At 43.3% G+C, this 25,894-nt stretch overlaps 1 protein-coding gene across 2 annotated transcripts; it reads left to right on the top strand.

Moving 5' to 3' along the window:
- Positions 1–25,894, top strand: RCAN3 (RCAN family member 3). 2 transcript variants are annotated; one of them, XM_055139641.1, is made up of 5 exons: positions 1–290; positions 8,656–8,903; positions 20,058–20,231; positions 21,441–21,612; positions 23,687–25,894. In XM_055139641.1, exons 2-5 carry the CDS (start codon positions 8,709–8,711, stop codon positions 23,875–23,877), a joined length of 732 nt encoding a protein of 243 aa, XP_054995616.1. In that variant the 5' UTR covers positions 1–290; positions 8,656–8,708; the 3' UTR covers positions 23,878–25,894. The 2 variants fall into 2 exon arrangements, with proteins under 2 accessions (XP_054995616.1, XP_054995615.1); XM_055139640.1 differs by having other exon boundaries at positions 8,653–8,903.

Raw genomic sequence — 25,894 nt, 5'->3', positions numbered from 1 at the left:
CGGAGCGAGGCGGGGCCGCACGGGCACGGCGGGGGCGCGCGCAGAGCTGGCGGCTCCGCTTGGGCCGGACGCATCTCGCGCCCCCGGCGTAGGCGGCCGCAGGAGCGGGCGTCGAGGGCGTGGCTGCAAGGGTGCGGGTTGGTGCGGCTCTGAAGCCCGGCAGCAGCCCAGCCCGACGCCTCTCCCCGGGTCCCGCTGCTCCTCGCGGCGCTGCCCGGCTTGCCGCGGAGCCCCGTCGGGCCGCTCCGGCCTCTCCCCGGCCAGCCTTCCTGCAGCCGCCTAGCGCGCAGGTGAGTCTTTGCCTCCGCAGGGTGGGGCCGGCGTCGGGCTTACCCCTGCAGGTTTTGTCGCCCGCCCGCCCCGGAGAGGATTGCGGGGAAGAGGGGTGAGAAAAGTTAATCAAGAGTGGAAACCTGGGTCCGCAGATGCCCAGGAGGGGTGGGCGTTCCGGTGTCCGGAGCCCTAACGATGCTGTCGTCGCGTCCTTACTGCGGGCGGGGTCCAATCCCTGTCGTGCCCGGGTTGGCGTCTTGGAAAACATGACCAAGGCAATTGTTCCCACCTATCTCTCCATCAGCAGTTTGAAAAGCGGCCGGTCCCGGTGGGTTAAACGGGGACGGCCTGACGTGGAAGCCCCTTCTCTTTCCCCGCCCCCCCACCTCCGGGCAGTGCGCCGATAACCTTGGCTTTTACTAGTTCATTAACTTCTAGAAACTTGTCTGCTTTCATCCGGTGCCTGGATGCGGGGAGCAGTAGCGCTGTTTGCACGTTGCTTGGTCCCGGCTTCCTGTGCGAAATCAGATCATCGCCTTCAGGAATTAGGGGTCTGGTGTCAAAACAAGGATTATCTAAAGCGGTGTTCCAGTGTAGTGCTCAAATGAAAATTACGTGCTCCCCCTTAAAGCAAGTTACCTAGCATGCCACTTTTTTTTCCTTTCATTTCCCTCTTTTTCCTCTTTTCCTAGCACTCCACATTTATTTGAACTTGTCCTAGAATTCTACTATTTCAAAGAAATCTCTCATGCTTGGGAAGAGAAGCAACTGTGATTACATGTAATTTGAAATGATTTTAAGACACTTCCTTGGCTCCTACTCAACACAGTAGTAGGATATATACAGTATTACAAGCAGAGTATTAGGATATACACGTGTGTACAATGTGTGCATGCTGCATTTTAGTAGGATTTTGGAATGTGGTTCCCTAGAAATAAATAATTTGGGACTAGATCTTGAAACCAGTGCTTAGTGACCTGGGGGCCACCCTTCCCCACACACACACCTAAACTTGGCTGGTACAATAACTGCCAGCCTTTGCATGTGTGGCTGGGAGAGGTGAGCTTTTAGTGCCAGAGATAGAACTTGGCCTCTTGTGCCAGACACTGCACTCCTGCACCTTTTGAGTGCTCTCTGGAAATGAACTTTCCATGCATGGAAGACAGGGAAATGCCTTGAAACAGTTGTTCCTGAGCCAAATGCTAACTGCGTTTTGCTTCTACCTTTCTTAGATTGAGAAGAGATTTCCATACTCTTAAAGAACAAGAAAAGATTTTTCCTACTTGAGTTTTAATATTTATAGTTTTTCAAATATGAATGTTAAGGCTACCAGTGAACAAAATTTGCTTGGTGTTAGAGGCTTTGTTTCTTAAGATTTAAACAAAATATTACAGAAAGTAATGTCATTTGGAAATCCATTAGGCCACAGTTTGTGAAATATCACCAGTTTGTGAATCACTACCATTTATGGCCCAATAAACAATAAACTTTAAAGTGCAGTATCATCTTTTAAGTTAGATCTCAGCAAACCATAGAAAGTGGAGATCAGACTAGACTCTGGGTCTCCATTATTCTCCTAGAATGAAGAGATTATATTGAGGAAAAATTAGTTATATACAGCCAAACAAACAACATTTGGCTTTTATATCTCTACTTCAGTAGTCTCTGAAGCTTATTTGTGCATGTTATGGCAGTTCTGATTTGTTGGTGCTGTTTTTCTTTTGGGGTTTAGAAATACTTCTATTCCTGGTGGAGCACTGGGCCTCAGTAATAATAAAATGAGCTCAGATTATGAAAAGAGGGCAGAGGTCATTGAAGCCTACAAAGCATAGAAATCTGACTTTTACCTATTTTTAGGAGAAATTGCACCAGAATTTTTACCACAGCATTAACAAAGAGTAAAATTTCTACCTGTAAGTGATTAATGAAGAGGAAGTTTGAAGGTTTTCAAGAAAGTCCCTTGTTGACAGTGCTGAGGTATAAAGAAATTTAGTCTAAACTTATAATTTAGGGGGCTGGAGAGACAGTACAGGAAGTAGGGCTCTTACCTTGCCTGTGGCTGACCCTGGTATGGTCCCTCAAGCACTACCAGGGATCCCTTCTGAGCATACAGCCTGGAATAGCCCTGAGCACCACCACTTATGGCCCAGTAAATAAAAAGTAAATTTATGACTTGGGATTTTTTTTTCCTTGTTTTTCTTGGGATGGGGTTCCCAAGCTGTACTCCAGGGGACCCCAGAGCCCACTCCCGTGATACATGTGAGGTCTGGCTGTGAGGTTTGGGTCAGTACTTGCTGGGCCATGTTATGTCAGGGATAGGACTAGAGCCTGGCAAATACAAGGCATGACTACATCCTTTTGAATTATCTTCCTGGCCCTAGAATTCAGAAGGTTTTTAGAGGAGTTGAATGGTTCAGCAACCTCTGTATTTTTCCAATTTTATAGATGCAAAACCAAATATAAAGCAAAAAGCTAAGTGACTTTTCTAAGGTTATTCAACAGGGCACTTTAGAAATTAATGGGTCCTTGTTTGCCTCCAGTGTTTGTTCAGTAGCATTTTGAACACATGACAAAATGATACAGTGCATCTGGCTAAGCTATTTAAAATGGTCATCAAGTGGAGAAGCGTGTACTTTGAAAAATTATTTTTCAAAAAAATACTAGAGGAGAAATTTACCTTTTTGTGATTAGAATTTGAAATGCAAAGTCAAATCGATGCACTTTATTTTGTCTTGATAGAGGACTTTTGTCACAGGCCTGTTGTAACAGAGCAGATGGTAGTGCTGGTTGGAGTTTTCCACTCATTTGATGTTTCCATGAAGAAACAATTTGCCAGAAGCCAACAGCAGCTACTATTGCGCTGGAGATGATGCTAACCCCTGATTAGCACAGGCCTTTGCTTACAGAAGCTGGAGGATATTGGTTCAGCCCTTCTGTTGAACCATTCAGATTTCCCTGCCTTAGTAAATAGAGGCAAGATTAGTTGTCCTAGATGAAGTGGGCAGAGTTAGCCACAATTGCAGTTACAGTTAGCAGCATAGAACCAATATGTAGGCTATATTTATATATGTGTGTGTGTGTGCGCACGCGCATGAGAATGAGACAGAGAGAGAGAGAGATATGCACTGTAATTTTTCCTAATATAACTGAGCTAAAGTTTTAAACGTCAGTTATCTTATGTTTTCATTGTAAATATGCTAGGATTGTTGTTTTCACCACCTGACTTGAATCGGCTCTTTCCCAACTTAGCTATATTTGTGATGTCAAAGTTAAAAATGGTTGGCAGGGACTGGAGCGTTAGCACAGCGAGTAGGGCGTTTGCCTTGCACACGGCCAACCCGGGTTTGATTCCCAGCATCCCATATGGTCCCCTGAGACCGCCAGGAGTAATTCCTGAGTGCAGAGCCGGAGTAACCCCAGTGCATTACCAGGTGTGACCCAGAAAGCAAAAAAAAAAAAAAAAAAAAAAGTTTGGCAGTGTGGACTATATTCATAAAACTATATTATGACTGACTTTTACCCAGAGAAGTATCATCTGCATGATAATGATAATTAGCATCAAATGTGGCAGGGCACTTGCCTTTCATGTGGCTGACCTAGGTTTGATCACTGGCATCTCATATGGTCCCCCAAGCCCACCAGGAGTGATCCCTGAGCACAGCAGCAGAAGTAAGCCCTGAACACAGCCAGGGGCTGTAATGCAGCCCAAAAAATAATAATAATATAGTAAAATTATTTTGATTTTAAAGTTTTTTGGTTTGCCACACCCAGTGGTGCTTGGGAGTTATTCCCAGCAATGCTTGAGACACTGTGTGGTGCAGAGGTCCAACCCCATGCCTCCTGCATGCAAAGCATGTGTCCAGCCCTTTGAGCTATTTCTCCAGTCCTGGTTTTATATTTGTCACTTTGTTGCATGGAACTAAATCATTTAGGAATGTATTTTTATTGTTTTAGTAACAGTTCCACAAGTGGTTCTGATATGTTGTAGTCCTTCCAGTCCAACAACAAATTGACATGTACCATACCTATATGTAAAGAATTAATTGGGGCCAGAGCAGTAGTACATTATGCTATGTACCAATGCTAATGGGTAGGGCATTTGCCTTGCATGAGACCAACTGGGTTTGATCCCTGGCATCACATGTGATCCCCGAACACTGCCAGGAGCAATTCCTGAGCATGGAGCTAGGAGTTACCCTTGAGCATCGTTGGGTGTGGATTCCCCACAAATAAAAAAAGAATTAATTGGGGGCTGGAGACATAGTACAGCAGGTAATGTACTTACTTGCCTTGGATGCAGCCAACCCAGATTTGATCCCTAGTACAACGTAAGGTCCTCCAAGTACTGCCAAGAGTGATCTCCAGGTACAGAGCCAGGAGTAAACCCTGAGCAGTGTGCCCATACCAAAAAATGGAATTAATTGAGCATCATATGAAAGCATTCTTAGCCTTAGCATATATTTACTCCTTCAGATATCTTTACTGGGGAAGAATTACTTTATCTCTATTTTCCAAGTGAGGAAATATAGACTGATTTACATAAAGATTTTTTTTGTTGAGTTTATTTATTTATTTATTTATTTTATTGAATCACCATGTGGAAAGTTACAAAGCTTTCAGGCTTAAGTCTCAGTTACACAATGCTCAAACACCCATCCCTTCACCAGTGCACATATTCCATCACCAAGAACCACAGTAAACCTCTCCCCCCAACCTCCCCAGCCCCCCACCCCGCCTGTGTAGCTGATAAATTTCACTTTACTTTCTCTTTACTTTGATTACATTCACTATTTCAACAAAAAACTCACTATTATTGTTTGGAGTTTCCCCCCGCCCCAAAGTCAGACCTGCTGGAAAGGAAGAATTTGATAATTTGTTTTCCATTGCTGAGAATGAAGAGATTACATAAAGATTTTTATTTTTTGTTATTGTTGTTGTTTTGTAGTGCCAAGTATCAAACCCAGGGCAAGTTTGCAAGACAAGTGCTCAACCACTAAAGCATATACCAGCCTAGATAATATTATACCAATGTTAGATGACCTGATTTGATCATTGTACTATGTATAAGTGAAAGAAAATTATCTTGTTATTAAACAATAACATATTAGAAGTAAAGGGGGAGGGGTCACACGACATCTTACCCTAATAATTCAGAAAAAACATGCATATGTCTATGGAGTTGGAGAGATATTTCCATTTTGGGAAAGGTGCTTGCCTTGCATGTGGCTGACCCCAGGTTCAACCCCTGACATCCCATATGGTCCCCAGAGCACTGGGAGTGATTTCTGAGTGTAGACCCAGACACCTGAGCATTTGTCAGGTATGGCTCCCCTCCTCTCCAAAACAAGAAAACACACATGTATGCATACATTTATATGTACATGTACAGAGAGGGGGTGGGGGGGCTGAGAGTGAGAAAATGATTTGGGGAAAGGGCATATGATCCCTCATTTGAGCTTATGGGACAGAGGCCTTGCTTCCTCTCCTTGCCCTTTCCCCCATCTCTTATCCCAGAGTCTTTTGTGGGTTTTTGTTGTTGTTGTTGTTGTTTAGTTTTGGGGCCACACCCGTTCATGCTCAGGGCTTAACTCCTGGCTCTGTGTTCAGGATCATTCTTGGTGGTGCTCTGGTGTGGTGATCTGGTGATCAATCCTGGGTCTACAGCATGCAAGGCAAGTTATTTACTCACTCTGCTGTCTCTCCAGCCCTTTACCTTGGACCATTTGTTTCAAAAGAAAAGAATTTAAAATGATAACAAATACAAAAATGGGGGACATAAGTGATAACTCTGGGTAAAGGGGATACAGGAACTCCTTATTTTAAACTTAAAACATTTTTTGTTTGAAATACTTGTCAAGTGGAAAAAGAAGACACAAAAGTAAAAATATCAAACAGGAAGTGAAGGTGTAACATTCTAAGAAGTTGTTTAAGTTAGGTAAAGGATAGTTTCCTGTACTGATTTTTTTTTTTTTTTTACATTTTAGGAGTTGGAAGAAATTTGAAACAAAAAACCTTACCAAAATAGTTTGACTTTCTCAAATTTTAAAACCTGGTCTTTTAGACCTTCTTAACTTTCCCATTTTCAAAAAACCAGGTCAAGTCTCTTCTCTCTCTCTCTGTCTCTCTCTCTCTGTCTCTGTGTGTGTGTGTGTGTGTGTCTCTCTCTCCCCCACTCCCCCCTCTCCTTTCTCCTCTCTCATCTCTCCTCTCTTCCTTATTTTCCTTAGTTTTGGGTCTGAGCTTCATACCAGCCTGTACTAAGGGGACTACACAGTGCTGGGGAATTGAACCTGGACCTATGCATGTTTAGCTATCTCTATAACCTCTTTTGAACTGGGACTGGGAAATAAAAACATTAATGCCTTTTGTGAAATAGCATATAATGACAGTCCACTGTCATGGATCCTGAAAGTCAGATTAGGCTAAAAATCTTCAGTGCATGCTGAGAGTGACTAGGTATTTATATCAGAACTCTTCCCCTCCCTCTTCTCAGTGCTCACAGAGGTCTGGGGTGATACTCGACCAACTGACTACACCAGCCAGCACTGCTTGGACCCAGAGGTACTGGGGACCACCAGGGCCACACAAGGGGAAAGGGTTGCAGGCTGTCCTTCGAGGTGCTCAGGAATGAGGGCAGTGCCAGAAGAAAGGCCAGAGATCCTGGCAGCAGTCCAAGTGCCCGGGCATGAGGAGAGATGAGCCCTGGAAGTGAGCGCAGCCAACACAGGTTCTCCCTTGCAAGGAGCTGGTGGGGAAGGTGAGCCTGGAGGGAATGAGGGATCCGAATGGAAGCTTTTCCTTTTTCCAGACGACATACTCCGAAACAGGTATATTAGCTGGGGAGAGGGACAGGTGGAGAGTGAGGAATGGAAAGTCAGCAGTCGCTGCATGGAACAGGATCCTTTTAGGGAGATTTAGTTATTGACTCCAAATTTTGGGGGGCTGCCACCAAAAATTTTTGCTTTAGTGGGAGCTCCTTGAGGATAGGAACCTCATGTCTTAGTCATCATCAGATGTGCCCGCCATATGATCCACATTCAGAAAATGTTTAGAACTAGTAAAGATTTTACTTTCAATAGTTTCTGTCCTAGGCGCCAGAGTGATAGTATACAATGGGTAGGGCTCTTGCCTTGCACACAGGTTCTACCCCAGGCACTCTATATGATCCTCTGAGCACTGCCAGGAATTATCAGTGAGCACAGAGCCAGGAATAAGCCCTGAGCACAGCCAAGTGTGGGGCACTACCGCCCCCAAATAGTTTTCATCTATAGTAATTAACATTCTATAAAGCTTTTATGCAAGCAGTGTATTTGCTGTCATCTGTTTTATTTTTGTTCTGGGACTATACCGAGTGCTGGGCGCTACCGACTCAGTGCTTAAGGGTCTCTAGCAGTGCCCAAGAGATCATGTAGTGCCGGAGCTCAAACTCAGGGCGCCTGTACACAAAGCATGTGCTACTGCCATTTGTACCATCTTCTGGGCCTCTTCAAGCTTCTGTTTTTGAATAAAAGAAAACAAACACAAATTAGGTAGTATTGAGGTGGTGTCATGATCAGTTAATTTTTTTGTGCAATGTAAATATTTACTAAATCTCATGTCAGCATTTTGAAATGTGTTTTGCTCAAGACAGTCTGGTAGATACAGATCCTGGGAGGAGACAGACACACACTTCAGCTGTCCACCTAAGACAAGGTGTTTTCCATTACTGAACACAGAAGCACTCACTGCTCCTTGCCTTGGGGTTCAAAATTAAAGTTCAGGAAAAGGACATGCCTTTGGGCATCCTTCGTCAAGTTCTGCCCACTGTAAATATTTCTGATATCAACATGGGTCCACCTTATACAGAACTACTAGCTTGGGTAACTTGGTACTGCGGGAGAGTATTCAAAAAGAGCAGATTGGTTAAGAACGCCATAATCAGCTCATCACAGAGAATATTTCAGGGTGCAGATGGTGAGTGAATCAGCGTGGGTTTTGTTCTGCTGTGCCACTTTCAGTCTAGACCTAAACCCAAAACAAATATGCCAAGGCACTTCTGGTTCGCATTTCCCTTCCCACTGCTTGTAAATCAATGTACATGTTGATGTTATCTGAGTTTGTCTGAAAAGAGCTCTTTCCCTCCCAATTTTATGAGAAAACCTTGCTTTGTTTTATTTTCGTAATGTGTCAATGTCAGGGAAATGGATTGCATACTATATAAGATATGCTAAGCAAATCCAATTAGTGTCTATAGAATTCATTTTGGAGTACTGTAATCAGTTGATTTCATCGCTGATTTATCATTCCTGAACAAAATTGCTGTGTTTGATGAATCTTGAGGATTGATCAGAACATTATTTGGCCTTATCCCCGTGTTCTGTTTTATTTTGTTCCTTACAGTAGATGCCTGGTAGACAAAACCTGAGGAAGGGAAAAAGAGCCGCCTGTCGGGAGCCATGCTGAGGGACACGGTGAAATCCTGGAATGACAGCCAGTCAGATCTCTGCAGCAGTGATCAAGAAGAGGAAGAAGAGATGATCTTTGGCGAGAACGAAGATGACTTAGAAGAGATGATGGATTTAAGTGATTTGCCTACCTCACTTTTCGCTTGCAGTGTCCATGAAGCAGTGTTTGAAGTGCAGGAGCAAAAGGTAGGCACACTCTTGCCTTTCCCTGCACTGGGGAGCATGTGGATTTGGGCGACACAGGAGGTAGCGCACCCTTTGCAAAATCTGCCACTGACGCAAGGTCCGACAGTCTACAGCAACCATTAGATCTTGCTGTAATGTTTTGTTTGTTTGTTTGTTTTTGGAAGTTTCAGTCTAAGACAAAGAGGAAGCATTTAAAGATCTGATCTTTACCCCCAAATATTTTGAGTAGGATGGTTTGTGAACTCTGGATCAGTCCTAGTAAATCCATTCATTTATTCATTCAATTTTGGAGCCTGCCAGAACAAATCTTGTTGGTTTTTATTTTGTTATTTAATTTTCAGTGCTAAGAATAGGAGGTTTGCATTTTAAAAAGTCATTTGAGGGAAAGTGGGAGCAATAGTACGGTGGGCAGGGCACTTGCCTGGTATGCAGCCAAAAAAGGCAGGTTGATCCCTGGCATTCCATATGATCCTTGGAGCACCACCAGGAGCAATTCCTGAGTGCAGAACCAGGAGTAACCCCTGAACATCACTGGGTGTAGTCGAAAATCCAAAAACTAACATAAATTTTAAAAATAAAAATCATTCGGAGTTATAGCTAACTCAAGTTTATATTGGAAGTGATTGAAAGAGTTCTAGTTGTGCTTCGTGCACTTCTTGCTATATACCACTCTTAGTCATAGTAAATTTTATAAGTTTTACAAAAGTTTTAATGCTAATATCTAATGATGCAAAATATAAGATATTTATATAATAATAATAAAACTGTATATGGGTGATCGTTATAAAACCTTGGGGGACAGGAGCCAGAGAGGTAGTTCAGCTGACTGGATCACAGAGAGATCAGGAGGTCCAGGTTCAGTCTCTTGTCAGCACATGTCATTCCTGAGCACCATCACTCAGGAAACTCTTTTTGCTGACCTGCTTACCATTTGGGCTGAGTCGAGTTGATAGTGATGGTTTTGGGGGCATTAAAACGTCTACTCACTGGCCCTGCTTTTTAATCAGAGGACACCTAGTCCCCAGTACACTTTGTTGGGCTGCCTTTCCACCCAGGCACCTCCTTACCCAGATGGGAACTGTTACCCCAACTGGATTGAGTTCCCTGCAGACCCCCTCCTCACCCTTCGCACTCTGAGTGATCTCTGACACTCTGTCCACCTGCCCCCTTGCTGATAATTTACATACTTTGCCCCTGCACTTGCCAGTTTCCCTGCCGGACCCTTCTCAGCCCACTGAGCTTCAGTATCCTGGGCTGGGTTGCCCCTCCGAGGACATGTGTCCTCATCCCTGTTGAACTCCAGTACCTTGGGTCCCGTCACCCACCCTCCCTGGTGACAACTTTCCTTCCCCCACTTCTACTCCAGCCCACTAGAACCCCTGGAGCTCCCCATCTGCATGGACACACCTACTTCACCTGGCCTTACTCTGAAGGCTTCTGGACCAAATATTCAGGAAGATGAAGGATGTTTTGTTTTATTAAAAAAAAGGAAAGAAAGAAAACCTCAAACAACTACAATTATATTTCTTCCCAGGGTTGTTTCTGACAGCATGCTTTCGAGTTTCTGTATCTTTGCAAAGATGGGTCCCTAACCTTAAAAACTGCTTTCAGGGCTGGGAAGATAGCTCAAGGGGCTAGTGTCCCACTTTGCATTTGTGGGAAACCTCTCCACACCCTCAGACTCCCATGGCCCCCACCCCCCTCAGTGTCACACTGCTGGAAACAGCCCCTTCAAGTGATGTGTCTGGGTTAGTCTTTTAGCATGCTGGGGGTGGTCTTCCCCACAAAAAATATGTGCCTTCATTCTGGGGGTACGAAATAGCTCAGAGGAGTAGAGCATGTGCCTGACACCCACAAGGCCCAGAGTTGGACCCCTTTGGGTTCCTATCGTTACATGGCTGCCAGGGAGAGCATGAAGCTGGTTCTGCAGCCCCAGTAATTACCTTCGTCCTTTAAGGTCCAAGAAGAAAACACTCCTGGGAGTGGGGAAGGCTTCTAGCCTAGAATAGGTCACACAAGAATCAACATTTGTTTCTTGCTTTCGCCTTGAGCTCCGAGAATAGAGCCTGACCTATTACATGAGTGAGGGGGTGGATGAAATGGTAAGAAAGAAGTTAACAAAACCTACGGTCTTTCAAACATCTATATGAGACCAAAGGGGAAAAAAATGGGTTTCTGAGTTGCTCCTTGTTAAGGCAAGCCTCAGAACAAAGCTTTTTTTTTTTTCTTTAATCTTTTTTGCCTAAGTAACCTTATTGAAGAAGAATCTTGTACTGCAGGTTCACATTTTTTATGTAATTTTGGTAACTGCATATCACTACTCAATACTTTAAGTGACTTTTTCATTTTCTTACTCTAATTGGCACCATGAATATAGACAATAGTGGAGCATTTGCTCAACCTGTTTTGGTTTTGGTTTGGGGGCCACACCCTGCAGTGGTTGGGGGCAGCTTCCAGCCCTGTGCTCAGGGGAGGCAGGAATCACTCCTGACTCTGCTCAGGGGACCATGGGATGTAGGAAATCCAATGCAGGTCTCCTGGTCCATTGACCTCTCTGCTGCCCAGAACGATTGATTTTCACAAGTAGCTTCATCAGTTTTCACCATGAATGTGATTGGGAGGTAGCAGTGAACCTTAACCAGCACTGTTGCCAGGCGCTCTGAGGCTAGCAGTTCACCAGACTTCTTGAAAACAAGTCCTGTATGATCCATACACACTCTGGACGGGCATGGGCATAGTCCTTTTTCAACTTTGCCAGGGCAAAAAGGGAGTTTTCTCTACTACTAGCAAAACAGGGAGACTAACAACTCAGGATAAACGGCTCTGATTGAAATGAACCATAGGGGGGCTGGAGCCATAGTATGGTGGGGAAGGTGTTTGCCTTGCACTTGGCTGACCCGGGTTCAATCCCAGGCATCCCATATGGTCCCCCATGCACCGCCAGGAGTAATTCCTGAGTACAGAGCCAGGAGTAACGTCTGAGCGTGACCACTGGGTGTGACAAAGAGAGAGAGAGAGAGAGAGAGAGAGAGAGAGAGAGAGAGAGAGAGAGAGAGAGAGAGAGAAGGAGGGGAGGGACTATAGCAGCTGACTAAGGTTGGCTCATGCTCTCACCTGCTCCCACATACAGGACTGGGGCACCCACCAGGCCTTTCAGGGATGGGGGTTGCGTTTTTGAAGCAAGCTTCTACAGCCAGCTCATCCCACCATTCTCTTGTTATGCCTCATGCTTTTAAAAATTAGTTAAAACTCACCTGTAGAGAAATGTGTAGCTCACAGGTGTGCAGCTTAATGAGCTCTGCCTCAACAGTGTCTGCCCAGATGGTAAACAATCCATGAGGGATAGTTCCTGCCCCACCTAATATGAATCCACAGATTTTTACATAAAAATTATTTCTCTGGGGCCAGAGCAATAGTACAGTGGGTAGGGCATTTGCCTTGCATATGACTGACCTGGGTTCTATTCCCGGCTTCCCATATGGTCCCCTGTGTACCACCATGATTAATTCTTGAGTCCAGAGTTAGAAGTGACCCCTGAGCATTGCTAGATGTGACCCATAAAGCAAAATAAAAAAGATTTCTCTGTCATAGATGTGACCACGTTTCTTGTTTGCGGTAAAGGAGATAGAGATTTAGGGTCCAGTGAGTCCGTGTATGCATCTAGATACATGCTAACCATTAATAAAGAAATCAGTATTGAGGAGATGATATTCCTGAGTGATGTTGAATTTAAGTCAGTTTTATGTTCTGCGGCGGCAACCTTCCAAGCAGCTCCAGGGGACCCACGGGTCAGTCCCAGCAATACTCAGCCATTGGCCAGACAGTTCAGTGTTTGGGCCCAATGAAATGGTGCTGCCCAGGCCAGAATGCTGGGATCACTTAGGCCATCAGGGGTACACTTACCCTGCAGTGTTTGGGGGACCATGCAATGCTGAACATTGAATTTAGGTCTTCATGCAAGGCACAAGTCCTGACCACTGAGCTACTTCCTAAACCCCTCATGCTTTATGATCTGAAAAAGTAATGAAGGTGACATAACGCAGTATACTGGAGATAATAGAAGACCTTACATGTTTTGTTGTTTTTTGTTCTTCGCTAGCATTTCTGAATTAAGTCTCAGAACTTTTACAAGTGCTCAAATGAGCAAAATTTTAAATTGCACCATACCTAGAACGGAGAGATAGTACAGCTGGCACAGGACGCTTGTCTTGTACAAGGCTGACCCAAGTTCAATCTTCAGTACCCTAACCCCACCAGGAATGATCCCTGAGCACAGAGCCTGGAGTAAACCCTGAGCACTGCCAGGCGTGGCCCCCCAAACAACAAACAACAACAAAAATTTACCCTGCCTATGAGTGCATGAGGTGTTTTTAGATCAGTGAGGTCAATTCCTCTGACTGTTTAGTTAGCAGTGACACTGGGCAGCTGAAGGCACATTTCCCATTTACATGTAGAAATAGATGCCTTGCCTCTGACACTGCTGAGCCTGCAGCCTCTGGAGAGAGGGACTGTTCCCATGTACAGAAAGCTTGACTGTAAGGCTCTTGCTTTAAGAGGCCAAAAACAATTTACCGTTGAATCAATCGATCGAAGCATTGCTTCTCAACAAGAAAATTATTTCTCCTCCTCACTATATGGGTGGTGGTGGTGAGCTTCTTGGATTTATTTTAAGTCTATGGCAAAGGGATAAGGCAAAGTCATTTTCAGTAAAATTGATAAACCTCTGCTTCACAGTGGGGAGCAGAGAGAAACACAGTGTTAGTTCAGAATGATCAGGAGACACATCCGTAACTCCCAGCCTCATCTGTTGCTTCTTGGAATCTGTCAGACCTTGTCTGCTTTTCTCCCTTAATGATTTTAATAAGCTTGTCGCCCAGCTACAGAGCACTCTTGGATCCCAAGAAAGTTGTTATCAGGTGTCCTCACGCAACTGGGGTACAAAGTCTTTGATATCGTTTTTTACTGCTGACATTGCTCATGATTTCCACAGCTGAAGGCAGCTTCTGATGGCTAAGTCGTGAGATTCCTATGTAACAGGAAACTCCTCCAGGACCGGCTTAGAGACTCATTTATGTGTATTTCCCTGTCAGATTCACTGTCAGAGGGGGTATACTGAGTCCACTGAAAAATCAAAGCAGTGTATGCCCAGTTGGAATTTTTTATGGCTCTTCAAATTCCTGTCCACAGTCACTTCGCAGCCATCACCCTTCAGGAGGTCAGAGTTCACTTCAGGGAATTCAGGGACTTACAAAGTGAATTTGTGTGTGTGTGTGTGTGTGTGTGTGTGTGTTTCCTTTGGTTTTGGGGCCACACCGGTGGTATTCAGGGCTTACTCCAGGCTCTGTGCTCACAGATTACTCCTGGCACAGCTCATAGGACCATATATGTGGTATTAAGGATAGAACTGGGTCAGGCATGCATAAAGCAAGTGCCTTGTATTGTCTCCCTGGCTTCTAGAAGTAAATTATTTTTAAATAATCCCAGAAAGTTAAATAATCTGTTATCTGAGCCAATAAGGTGGGTTGGCAGGAGATCTCAGAGGACTGGCATGAGATTTAGGGAGACCTGTGTAAGGGGACCAGGTGAAACGGATATATGGCACATTACATATGTTCCAACCTCATCTATTGCTCCTTGGGACCTATCAGACCTTTTCTGCTTTTCTCCCTTAGTGATTTTCTAGAACAAGAAAAAAAAATTGAGGGGCAGAGCAGGAGTACAGCAGGTAGGGCATTTATCTTGCATGTGACTGATCTGGATCTGACCCTTTACACCCCATATTGTCCCCCAAGAATACCAGTGGTGATTCCTAAGCACAGAGCCAGGAGTAAGTCCTGAACACCATTGGGTGTGGCCCAAAAACAAAAACAAAAAAATATATTTTTGAAAGAAAATAGGAAGAAATATGTGATTATCAAGTAGATGTGTAGTTGGCAAGATAGCTTTGGTCTGACACAGAATGAAACTTAGCAGTAGTGCTTGCCATGCATGTGTGAGATTCCAGATTCAGTCCCTGACACCATAGCATAAAAGTTAATTTTTACTGTGAAAACTTAACTGTAGACAATTAGAAATAAGCATGGAAGTTTATGGTTCTATAACTTGGGCAAGGAAAACCTTTCGCTGTACAGTCACAAAATGTTAGGATTTCATAAATGGTGCTTTATTAATTTTTCCTTAATTTCTGTCGTGTTTGCTGCTGATGCTCATTTAACTGTTTCCTGTGGAAATTTGAATATTTTTATCAGCATATTTAAAGAAATAGAATATGATTTTATAAAACCTTCTGATTCTTTTTAAAATGATGAAATCTGCCATCTTTGAAATGAATTACCAGGGAATTATGAAAATATGCCACAGATATTGATAATTATTAATATTTAATATATTTATATGTTCATATTCCTTTTTAAGAACTGGTATGTTGGGCCAGGGTATAGCACTTGCCTTACATGTATACAGCCGTAAGTTCTGTCTCCTAGTACCACAAGGTGTGGCCCCCAAACAAAAACAACCCAACTGATGTGCCATTTAAAAATCCTTACTCTGGGGCTGGAGCAATAGCACAGCGGGTAGGGTGCTTGCCTTGCACGCAGCCGACCCAGGCTGACCCAGGTTCGAATCCCAGCATCCCACATGGTCCCCTGAGCACCGCCAGGGGTAATTCCTGAGTGTAGAACCAGGAGTAACCCCTGTGCATTGCTGGGTGTGACCCAAAAAGCAAAAAAAAAAAAAAAAAAAAAAATCCTTACTCTGTGGACTTGAGTTATAGGAGAGCTTGCCTTGTATGCAAGGAAGCTTGCCTTGCATACAACTGACCTGGGTTCAGTCTTGAACCCATATGTTCTCTGAGCACCATCAGAAGTAATTCCTGAGCTCAGAGCCAGGAGTCAGCCCTGAGCATCTCTGGGTATGATTTAAAAAAAAAAAAAAAATTAGAGGGGCCACAGTGATAGTACAGTGGGGAGTGCATTTGCCTTGCACATTGCCAACCCAAATTCAATTCCTGGCACCACCTTGGTTCCCCAAGTGCCAAGAGTGATTTCTGAGTGCAGAGCCAGGAGTAAGCTCTCAGCACAGCTGGGTGTCCCCCCCCCCAAAAAAAAAGCCTTACACTAGGGATGCTCCCTCTTGAATCCCCACTTCTGCACTTTTGGGTTTGACTTTTTCACCGGTTTTTCTCAAACCTTTTTCCCCCCAGATAAAATTGCTTACTATATATTTGTCCATATTGCTTTTGTATGTGGAAATTATGAACAAGAGCAGAATTGATCTTAATGTTTAAAGAAGCTTATAGTACTTTCCTTTAGAGAAGTTTGTAGTACTTTGCAAAACCAGCACAGCACATGTTTGGCATGCAATTTGTTGCTTAGTATATATTATATATATTTTTATAATGGATAAACAAAATATTATTTTAGGATAAATGATATTTAGTCAATAATCAGATTTGCACATTAGAAGAGTAAATATCTGAGCACAGATTATTTTAGGTCTTATTAAGTTGGAGAAATATTGTAAAGTGGTGAGTAAATGTTCAAATTGAGAGACAAAAAAGAAATGATTTTTACTTTACTATCAAGCATGTAATTGAAAGATCTTCACATAGACATAAATCAGAACTTATAGATTCTTTTTTTATATTACCATTTGCATATTTCAGTATCTATGGAAGAACTGAGAATTTTCTTTAATCTGTTTTTGCTATAAATATGCTTTTATTAAGCTATTGCATAAAAGTTATCATTAAAGAAAATTTAGTGGTACTAATCTGGTAAGTTAAATTAGCTTTTTAATTTTCAGAGCTTTAGAACAAAAGGGAAAATAACTTTTTCTCAGCCTCACAGAATACCAAATAGAAAGAAAAACAAATAAAAATAGAAAGACAAATAAAACCAAAAAATCAAATAAAAAGAAAAACAAATAAATATTGTTTTTCTTCTTTCTGGCTCTTCTCCCATCTCCAAATATATAGGTAATACATATCTAAGTTTGCTGTTTGTTTTATTTTGGGACCACACTTGGTGGGACTCAGGGATTACTCCTCCTTTGCATTCAGGAGTTACTCCTGGAGTTGTTTAGGGGATAGGGGTGCTGGAGATTGAACCTGGTAGGCTGTGTGCAAGACAAATTCTCTACCCACTGTTCTATGTCTCCAGCCTCCTATTATTGCTTTTTTGTTATTGTTGTTGTTTTGTTTGGGGGCCACACCTGACAGTACTCAGGGCAGACTTAGGGGACCATTTGGGGTACTGGGGATCAAATTCAGATTGGCTTTGTACAAGGCAAGCACCCTACCCACTGCACATTGTCTCCAGCTCCCTAATTTTGCTTTTTACCAAAAAAAAAAAGTTAGAACTGCATTCCCGAGTGAACCTTGAGAGAAAGATTTAAATGTACTGCCTTTGTCAGAGGGAACCACCAGTTAAAGGATATCATGCATCTTTTCTTTCAGGGTTGGGTGTTAGCCACACACAGCTGATCTCAGGGCTCACTCCTGGCAGTACTCAGGGGGACCACATGCAGTGCCAGAAATCAAACCAGGCTCAACTATGTGCAAGGGAATAAATGTTGTACTATGACTTCACTCAATGTATCTTTTGTTTGAGTGGGGGGGTTTGGGGAGTAGTTAGGTTATGCTGGGGATTGAACCCAGGTCTCAGAGCAAGAAAGGCAGTTGCTTTACTTTGAGCCATGTCACTTTCATACATGAATATTTCCTAGACATTTAATTCATAGGGAAAAGTAGAGGGAAAAAATGAAAATATAAAAAAAAAAGAAAAAAACAAAATCTAAGACAAAAAAAAAGACATTTAAAAATATCAGTCATCACAACCGTGAACTAATTTCTTCAGTAAAAGGATCATTGTCAGAGCCAAGGATGTAGTTCAGAGCTCCAGTGCCAGTCTTGAGTATGTCAGGCTCTGGGTTCATTCTGAGCACCGCACACATTCCCAAAAAGCAATTATTATCAAACCAGATTTATTGACACATACACTTTTTATGAAGCATATCTAAAACAAAAGGATACATAAGTGTTAGAAGTAAAAGATATAGATCAGTTCCATGATAGAGCAAAGAAAACAACTATACTAATATCAGACAAAATAGATTTAAAGACAAAGAATTATTTCTAGACAGAGAAAGGTTAAGGGAGCTGCTTCCTAATGGTTAGATCCAGTTCACCAGGAAGAAAAATAATTATAAACTTATATGCACACAATAACATACCCTTAAAATAGGCAAAGAATAAGGAAAAGTAGTTCTCCCTCCTAGTGGATAGACCCAAGAGCGCTCAGTTGTCAGTAGCTCAGTCCATCAGGAGAGTGGCAGAGGCACAGGAGCCTGTGCGAGTGGCACCGTGGTGTGGCACCTACCTTGCAAACACCAGGCTGGAAGCACCATCCCCACACCGCTCCATGCTGCTGGATGCGATCCTGCCATTGGGCTGCATCTGCCACAGCGAGGCTGTCATCTCTGGTACACTGCAACCAAGTGTGCAGCCCCCAGGCTCCTCAGCAAGTACAGAGGCAAGGGAAGGGGAGAGAAGACCCAGGGGACCCCCCACCCCTTGGATAGCTTGGTAGGAGAGTGAGTTCCATTCTCCACAGGCTGAGTGTGATCCCAGACCCACAGTATAGTATGACCTGTGCACGTGTGAAACCCCAGCCATTGAGGCAGCAGAGGAAAAGGAAAGGGAGTGGGGACTGAAATAAAAAGCACAGGCTTGACATTCCAGACTGCAGAAACCTATTCTTTTAAAGCAAATATGGAAGGCTTATGAAAATTCACGACCTTTTGAACCAAAAAAGAAATCTCAAGAATGTCAACTTGGTATCGCTATGGAGAGCCTCCTCTGACCATAGTGAAAATTAAATAGCCATTAAAAAAGATAACAGGCTAGTGCCGAAGCAATTGGACAGTAAGTAGGTTGGACATTTGCTTTACACACGGCTGACCTGGGTTCAGTCCCCAGCACCCCATATGGCCTCCCGAGCCTGCCAGGAGTGATCTCTGAGCGCAGAGCCAGGAATAAGCCCTGACCACAGCCAAATATCAACCCCCCCACCCCCCTACAAAAAAAAAAGTGACAGGCAAACAAACTCCCATCTGTTTGGAATTTAGAATTTGACAAACATATCTGAAGAATTCATAAGAAGGGCCAGAGCAATAATATACGAAGTAAGGAGCATCTGTTTTTAGGAGATAGAAAAAGAATCCAAGTAAGTAAACAGAAATGATTAAGATGGATAAATAACACTACTTAGAGCCAGGAATGGTAGTTCTTACAGGAAGAAGAGGCATATCTTTGTTGAATTGGGACTTTAATTTTTCTCAACTATGTTTTATTTTGTTCAGTGCACAGGGGAAAGGATAAACTTTTCAGTAAGTGGTTATCTGTATGGGGGAAAAAGAACTTTAAAATTTTCTTTCCATCATATACATACGGTATCTTGAAATAGACTTTAGACATATACATTATAACATATCTAGGAGAAAATACTAGTGATATTGATGGTAATAGTACAGAGAAATAGTACAGCAGGTAAGGCTGCCTTGCATGCAGCTGACCTAAGCTCGATTTTCAGCATCCCATATCATTCCCCAAGCACTTTCAGGAGTAATTCCTGAGAGCAGAGCCAGGAATGATCCCTCATTATCACCAGGGTGTGGCCAAAAAAATAAAAAACAAAAAATAAAATCTTAGTGATCTTTAAGATTTTTTTTTAAAATATGAAACAATACAGAATATATGAGTACTGCCAGGGGTAATTCCTGAGTGCAGAGCCAGGAGTGACCCCTGTGCATCGCCGGGTGTGACCCAAAAAGAAAAAAAAAAAAAAAGCAGAATATAAGCACCTCCCTTGTGCTGATTATGTGGCTCAGCAATAGGGCACTTGCCTTGCTGTGTAAGACCCTGGGTTTGATCCCTGGCTCTGAGAGAACAAAACAAAACTTGGAAACTGTAGAATTTGGTAAAGAGATAATGAGATGCTTATTCTTGAATACCTGCAAAAAAAAAAAAATAGCTTTTTTGGAAAAGAGGTCAGTTGTAAGAACTTCTGTCAGATTACTTACTGATCCAAATTTTTATTTGTTAAAAGTTTGTCTTTTCTTCCCATTCTCTCTGCCCCCTTGTCCCTCACTCTGTAGGAGAGATTTGAAGCACTTTTCGCCATCTATGATGACCATGTCACATTTCAGTTGTTTAAAAGCTTTAGAAGAGTCAGAATAAACTTCAGCAAACCAGAAGCAGCAGCACGAGCACGGATAGAACTCCACGAGACAGACTTCAATGGGAAGAAGCTGAAGCTGTATTTTGCACAGGTACTTGAACAGTGCAAGGGATACTGGACTCCATCCAAAACAGGATCAGGTCTCTGTTCTCTGTATCCAGTCTTTTTTTGTTTGTTTGTCTGTTTGGGGGCCACACCCAGCAGTGCTCAGGGATTATTTCTGCCTTTGCATTCAGGGATCAGTCCCAGCAGACTCCCAGAACCAAATGGAGTGTCAGGGATTGAACCCAGATCAGCCATATGCAAGGCAAGTGCCCTAGTGCTGTACTATCATATCACTCTGACTCCCATTCTTTTTTTGGTGGGAGATTTACGGGGACCATACTGGTGATATTCAGGGGTTATTCCTGGCTCTGCTCTCAGAAATCACTCCTGTCAGTGCTCAGGGGACCATATGGGATATTTTGGACTAAAACCAGGTTGGCCCCAAGCAAGGCAAGCACCTTACCTACTGTACTATATCTCCAGCCTTAACTCCTGTACTTTGGGGGATTTTTTTGCTTGGTTACTTGGTTTTTGAGCCATACCCAGCTGTACTCAGGGGTTATTCCTTGGTTCTGTGCTCAAGGATCAACTCCTTCAGGCTCAGAGAATCATAAGGGGTTCTGGGATTGAACCCAGGTCAGCCATGTGCAAGACAAGTTCTACCAATCATACTATCTCTCTGGTATACTATCCCTTTAGTTTTAGAATTGAATTCTACATTATGACTACTTGACAAACCAATTTCTGCTCAGAAGAACTGGTTTTGAGGATACCATCTCAAGTAAGGTTTTAGCTTTCTACTCATGTATTAAGTGCACTATCGGCTTATTTGGGAACAGATTGGGAAAACTTAGCCTGCAAAGTAAAAGGGGAAAAAAATGGTGTCATTCTCAAACTGCATATCTAAAAGAAAGATATATAAATATATATATACATATATATATACATATATATATTCGTGGAGTTACTTGAATGGTCATGATAGTGACCTACTATAAAATTGGAGTTGAGTTCTTACTACCATTCACTGTACATTTGTTTATCAATTCTTTATTCAACAAATATTTATTGAATACTTAATGTGTGTGACTCTGTGCAATGCAAGTGTTCAGAGACAAACACACAACCACTTGCAGATTCAATCCACGAAAAGGCTGTCCGTTTCTCCAAAGACATGTGACCATTGACAGAAAGATGAAAATGAAGCAACAGTAGCGCAGTCACAATCTGGTATTAAGTCTCTCCTTCCCTGCAGGTTCAGACTTCTGGTGAAGCACAGGACAAGTCCTACTTACTGCCACCCCAGCCGGCCAAACAGTTCCTCATCTCCCCACCAGCCTCTCCACCAGTAGGCTGGAAGCAGGGCGAAGATGCCACACCAGTTATCAATTATGATTTGCTCTGTGCTGTTTCCAAACTGGGGCCAGGTAACAAACGTCTCTCTCTCTCTCTCTCTTGCGCTCTGTGCAACTTTTGTATTTGGGAACAGAGTCATTTGTACTCAAGGGAAATTAGTGGCAGAACGATAAGTGTAGAGGATCAAATCACACAATCCTGGGCCCAGGCTCTGGCATTTGCTTACTGGTGAACTTAGGCAAATACTTAAGTTCCATGATTTGATCGTCTGTTTTCACATTTTCAAAATAGTCACCATACTTTCTACCTTTCAGAGTGGCTAATTAAATGATATACGTTTTTTTATTCAGTAAATGTAACTGTAATTTTTTGATCCTATACATTCAGGCAGCTAATGAATACCATAGTTGATACCTTCTCTTTGCCCCTTCAATACCAGGTGGAGGGATTGGAGACATGACTCAGTGGTATAGAATTACCTTTACTGCTTAAGGCCTGTGTTTAGTTCCAGAAGTGAACAAGTACAAGGCTTGGGTTCAGTTCCTGAGCATTGCATGCAAAAAAATTATTTGAAAATAGAGCTGGGAGGGGGGCCGGAGCGATAGCACAGCGGGTAGGGCGTTTGCCTCGCACCCGGCCGACCTGGATTCGATCCCCAGCATCCCATATGGTCCCCCAAGCACAGCCAGGAGTAATTCCTGAGTGCAAAGCCAGGAGTAACCCCTGAGCACCACTGGGTGTGACCCCCCCCCAAAAAAAAAGAAAGAAAATAGAGCTGGGAGATGGCAGGAGGTGCCAGAGGTCCTGGATCCAGTCCACAGCACTGCAAAAACAAATACAGAAAAAAAATAACAAAACCAAGCTGATAATTCTACATTGAATAGGACTTTTATAGAGTTGGTGATAATACTGATCATCCTTTCCATATTTCTTCTTCTTTTTTCCTTCTCTTTCATCTATGTCTCTTTCTTAAATAATGATATTTTTTTAAAAAATCAATGCCAGGGCCAGCAAGATAACTCAGAGGACTCAAGCTCATGTTTGACATGTAGAAGGTCCAGGTTTTAATCCCCAGCACTCACATGGTCCCTCACATCTCCAGAGCAACCCCCCAAACACTGATCCAGGAGTAGCCCCTAACCACCGCTGGAAGTGACCTAAAAATAAAGAAATCAGTCCCACTGCATTCAAATTTGTTTTCAAATTCGTAAGTAAACATTTCTTAGTAGCTTGCCTTGCACTCAGCCAACCCCAGTTCAATTTCTAACACCAAATATGGTCTCCCGAGTTCTGCCAGGAGTAACCCCTGAGCACAGAGCCAGGAGTAACCCCTGAGTGGGGGCCAAAAAGAACAAAACCAAAAAAAAAATAAATTAAAAGCCAAATAATAGAGGGGAGACAGAGATATTTTGAGAGCAAGTATCTTCAGTGGTGATTTCAGCAGAGCTCTACCTCAGACGGCTGGGTCCGATCTATAATAAAGAGTTTGCAGATGCCACCCAGAATCACAGACGCATCTCCTAAGGCAAACAGAAACCTTTCTGGAGTAACATCAGCTACCATTTGCGTTTATTTCCCTTCCCTCCCCTTTGTTGCTGATGCTGCTATGGAATTCACACATGCCATTGAGGGGCTTCCTGGGGTCCCACACATTTTCCCTACTTGCAGTTTGGTACGCATGCTTGCCAGGAGTCACACAAGCCTAGCTCTGCTCTGTGGCTCAGGTGTCCCAGACAGCGAAGTCACTGGGACCACGTTCAGGGCTTCCAGATGGCACCAGAGATCGAACTCCTGGCCTCACACTGTGGGACAGGCACCGCTTGTCATCCCCTGGCCACTAAGTTTGCATTTTAACCTCCCTTTCATCACCCCTCAAGAGTGCTGCCTTTTTTTTTTTTTTTTGAGGGGTGGGGGATAGTGCTAGGTCATGAATCCACGGCCTCAAACATGAGGGGTATGCACTCTTCAGCCCCACTGGCACCCCTCTTGAAATGGCAGGACTTTGTATGAACTTTAAAGTTGCTAGGGTCCGGGGTGTGGCTCAGTAAATAACCATTTCAATTAGGAGTCGATAAACGTTTGAAGAGACAAGAGCCTTGTGAGGCATGAGGCTTATCCTGTTTCTCATTTTGTTTGCCTCCACAGGAGAGAAATACGAACTCCACGCAGGAACCGAGTCAACGCCCAGTGTGGTGGTTCACGTCTGTGAAAGTGAAACTGAGGAGGAAGAGGAAACCAAAGCCCCCAAACAGAAAATCACCCAGACCAGGCGCCCGGAAGCTCCCAGCACAGCAGCGACGGAGCCCCCACCCCAGCCCTTCGATTGCACCCTCTGAGGCCTCGGAGTGGGGGAGGCAGTTGCCTTCCTGGGCTTCAGTACCGGGGATCCCACCCTCTGCTGATGTCAACATTGCTGCTAATGTGTGGGTGCAGTGAGCAGGGAACGAAGCGCTCCCACTCTTGGGTGCCTGGTCAGAGGGTGGCCGCTGATTGTACTTACAATGGCAGCTGATACTCGCAACAGCACTTTAAAGGATCAGCCCCAGCACGTGGCAAATCTTGACCATTTCTAAACAATAGCAGTTACTCCCCGGCCGTGCTCATTCCTCTGATCCTGTATAGCATGGAGTAGACCAAAACTGGAGTGATCGTCATTGAGTGCAGTACCATTTTTATGGATTAAACAACAACAACAAAAAAGTAGTCTTAGAATTTTAATAATCTAGTGTGGGTATTTTTGTACTGGTGTGATAGCTTCTCACTAATCTATGGATCAGAAATGAATTGTTTTATTCAGCAGACATGAAAAAAATTTTTTTTGCACAAGAGGAAGCCTGAAACAGGACAGTTCATAGAAAATCACTGTTCCTAAGTATTCTCTAGTTTGGGGGATAAAGTGCCAAATGCACTTTGGATACCAAAATCACAGGCACCGAGCTTTGTGTTCTTCTGTGTTAGCTCTGCTTGGAACGGGGAGGACGGTGATCCTCAGGCTGTTTCCTCCACTCCGTCCCTCCAGAGAAAATACTGCTCCTTGCGAAGCAGACAGTCTCATCAGTAAGCTTGACTCATTTTGACCTCCGGTGGCTGCTGCCACATGCCCTCTGTGACCATGTTCTAGTCTGTAGTGCACCAAATTGTCTCCAGTGCCTGCTGAGTTTGCCTGTCAAGCACTTCCTGTGTGTGAGTCTCAAGCTTGACAGTAGGAAAGAACATGATGAGGTTTTGGAGATGACCCGCTTTTTAAGTTGTGCCCTTCAACATGTTCTTGCTAGCTTTGAAGGAGAAGCTGCGGCCCTCCTATTTCTGTGTTCAAGGCGGCAGTAGAGGTTATTTTGTTAGCCAGGACTTCCTTTTTGGTGAAATGTTTGACCCCAGCACACGGTTGCCATTTTCCCCTAACAGAATTGTTTGCTTGTATTTCAGAAGCTTACATTTGAACCTCCTGAACTAGAAGCTAGCAGCTCTTTAACTCTTTGTCATAACTCTTTGTTGTCTGTTCAGACCTTGAAGTCCCCACCCAGGAAAGTTCATAATTCAGAAGGCTTCGCTTTTGGTCTGAGGCTCCACCAGTTCAGCTCACTGTGCTGATTTTCTTTCTAAAGCAAATGGAGGGCCTGCCTGCGAGGCCTACTGGGGAAGCACGTAGGAGTGTAGACGAATGAACCAAGGTGGCTGCCCCTGTTAAAATGTAAACTGTGACCCACACTGTCTGCATATTTTTGGTGACATTACTGTAAATAAGATGTGCTTCTTATGACGGAGTCTCTGCGCTCTGGCCCAGTGGCTGAGAGACAGTTGCTGTGTGCATGAGTTCGAGCACATACACATTTTTCAGTTTGTGTCTGTTCATCCCAGTGAAGCCTCCGTGTCACTCCAGATGAAATGTGTGATTCCATAAGCAATGAATTCATTTCAGGCCATTAGCACTTTGATAGCCACTTCATAAATTGATGCTATAATTCTAAATTAAGCATTTTGCCAGTTTTTACACTTACCTGGTTGCAGAGTAGACCCAGTAAGTTGGTAAGTGCATGTATTTTCAACAGTTGGGAATAGTTTTATTTACGTATATATCCACTGTTACTTTCTAAGTGACCTAAGTCCATAATATTTTATTGTTTGATTTCTACCTTTCAAGTAAAGGTACTCTGTTCTTGACTATAAAACTTCATTTAATGTCAAACAATACAAAGTATCCCAATTTTTATTTTTCTCTGGTCCATTTTTTAAAGAATCACCTGTATCACATGTCGTCCCATTGCTCATCGATTTGCTCAAGCGGCGCCAGTAATGTCTCCATTAAAGAATAGTGAATACATTGAAGGAAAATAAATAATATATTAATAAACA

The sequence above is a fragment of the Sorex araneus genome, chromosome 5 (genome assembly GCF_027595985.1).
Source record: "Sorex araneus isolate mSorAra2 chromosome 5, mSorAra2.pri, whole genome shotgun sequence".
Classification (NCBI taxonomy): domain Eukaryota; kingdom Metazoa; phylum Chordata; class Mammalia; order Eulipotyphla; family Soricidae; genus Sorex; species Sorex araneus.
The sequence above is the reverse complement of the archived record's forward strand: the minus strand, read 5'-3'. Positions and strand labels throughout refer to the sequence as shown.